Source organism: Alligator sinensis, unplaced genomic scaffold, assembly GCF_000455745.1.
Source record: "Alligator sinensis unplaced genomic scaffold, ASM45574v1 scaffold107_3, whole genome shotgun sequence".
Taxonomy (NCBI): Eukaryota; Metazoa; Chordata; order Crocodylia; family Alligatoridae; genus Alligator; species Alligator sinensis.
This window is the reverse complement of record NW_005842578.1, coordinates 588,863-591,059: the sequence shown is the minus strand read 5'-3', so window position 1 is coordinate 591,059 and position 2,197 is coordinate 588,863. Positions and strand designations below refer to the sequence as shown.

The 2,197-nt window shown below is 62.2% G+C and overlaps 1 protein-coding gene across 1 annotated transcript in view; it reads left to right on the top strand.

Annotated features, from left to right (window-relative positions):
- CCDC61 (coiled-coil domain containing 61) overlaps window positions 1-1,172 on the top strand; it is a 7,137-nt gene extending 5,965 nt beyond the window's left edge. The window contains exon 13 of the mRNA XM_025214308.1: window positions 28-1,172. Coding sequence (XP_025070093.1) covers window positions 28-125 — 98 coding nt within the window. The 3' untranslated portion in view covers window positions 126-1,172. The remainder of the gene's footprint in view (window positions 1-27) is intronic.
- The last annotated feature ends 1,025 nt before the right edge of the window (window positions 1,173-2,197 follow it).

Below are 2,197 nucleotides of genomic sequence, written 5' to 3'. Positions count from 1 at the left end.
ACTGATCCCTCCCCCCCCCTCCAACAGAGAACTGCTCAGCGGAGCCCCCAGCCGACTTGGCCGAGATCGACGCCCGGCTGCAGGCGCTGCAGGACTACATGAGCGCCCTGGAGACCCGCACATAGTCGCTGGGCCCGGGGCAGTGGGGGCAGGGTGTGTCTCCCCCCCCCAGCTTGGAGAGGAGCAGAGGATCAAGAGAGAGCACCCCCATGGGGGTGCTGGGCCTTCCATCCAGCTGTTACCCCCCAGGGCCAAATGCTCTGCTCCTAATGGGGCAGAAGCTGCTACCCTGCAGGGGTTTAGCCCCCTGCTATCCAGGTGGGGCTGGAGCTGGGAGCCCCCCCTTGCCCCTGGAGGCCAGTCAGGGGGTCTGAAGAGTCCCCACCCCCTCCAGCTGACCCTAGGGCCCATCCAGGCACGTGCGTGTTGGGTTTCAGTGTCAGGATGTCAGCTGCTTTTCAAGGTGTTTTAATTTGGGGGCAGGTTGTTTTCCATGGCAACAGAAGGGGGGGTGTAGCGAACTACTAGTTTCTCAGCCCTGCACCCCCATGACTTCGCAGGTTGTGACACCCCCTTGTTGTCAATAAAGCTGTAGAGAGTGGCCGTCTGTCCTGGGCTCCTGGAGAACTGCCCCCACCCATAGCGGAGGGGCCGTGACATGCACTGTGGGGTAAGGGCAGGCTGGGCCAGCCAGCCCTCATGCAAGCCTCAGTTGGGGCGGGTCCCCATGCTGCCTGGGGGGGCAACACCTTCCCCTGAGTCGGGGGTGCTATTTCTCTAGTGGCCACCAGTGGGCAGCAGGTGCCTTTTGCCTGGCCCTAGGGAAGGGGGTGCTGTGCTGTGCCCCCCAGAAGTGGCTGCATCAACAGCAAGCAGAGGGGCCCTATGCCCCACCCCCCACAGTTCTTACAGGCCGGGGCTCATTTGCATGTCAGGCCCTTCTAGCGCGACCAGCTCCAAGGGGGGGGGACACGGTGCTGACTCCACACTGGGCATCTCACTGCTGTGAATTGTACCGGGGGGGGGGGCGGGGCAACAGTGGCCCCCATGCCCTGCTTGGGCTTCTTGGGGTCACAGTCCTGGGGGGAAGGGACCCCAAAGTGAAAACCAGCCCCCTCCAGTACCCTGCTGGATCCAGAGAATCCATCAACCTTCAGCTGTCTCCCCCCAGGATTAGGAGTGGGGACTCAGAGCTGCCCCTGCCTGCTACCCCCCCCCACAATGCAGGGCCAAAACCAGCTTACTCTACTTAGTCGCTGCTGGGGGCTTTGGGGCTCATGGGCTGGGGCGGGGGGGAGGCAGAGGCTAAGCTGGAGCTATGGGGAGCTGGGGGCGGGTTAATGGGATGGGGACATTTGTGTCTTATAGGGCAGCGGGAGACATTTCATAGACATCGGGCTGGACGAGACCTCAGGAGATCACGGAGTCCAGCCCCCCTGCCAGAGAGGCAGGAAACCTGCAGGGATCAAATGATCCCAGCAAGATAGACACCTTTTGAATGAGTCCAGAGTAGGTGCTTGCACCCCCTCGGGGGGGGGGTCTGTTCCAGACCCTGGACGCTCGGACCATAGCTTTTTCTTATATCGAGTCTGAATGGGCCTGCTAGACGTTTGTGGCTGTTGGACTGTTATCTCTTGGGGAGCCCTGGTGAGCAACTGTCCTCCCAGAGCCCGCTGCACCTCCCCCCTTACGTGCTGATAGGCAGCCCCCAAGTCATGAGCCCCCCCTGCCCCCCCAAGCCTTCTCTTCTCCAGGATGAAGCGGGCAAAGTCCCTCAGCCTCTCCTCTCCTCTCCTCGTAGGGCCTGCCCTCCAGGCCTCTTGGGTGGGTGGCTCTTCTCTGGCCTCTCCTGAGCTTATCTGCATCCCTCCTGGACCAGGGGGCCGAAAACTGGGTGCAGTACTCCAGCTGGGGCCTTGCTAAGGCCGAGTCAAACAAGAGGACGACCTCCCTGGTTTTGCTAGTGACGCATCGGTGAATGCACGCCAGGGTCTGGCTTGCTTTGGTGGCCAAGGCATCGCGTTGGGGGCTCGCGTTCATTGTGCGGTCGATCAAGACAGACTTGGGGGAGGGGAGATCTGGAACCACTGCACCTGCTGGCTCTTCCCCAGCCCCTGCAGCTGGCTCTGGGGAGGAGGCTGTCTAGATGAGGGGGGGTGAAGGGGGAAGGAGCTGGATGTCAAGACAGGCCCCGCCC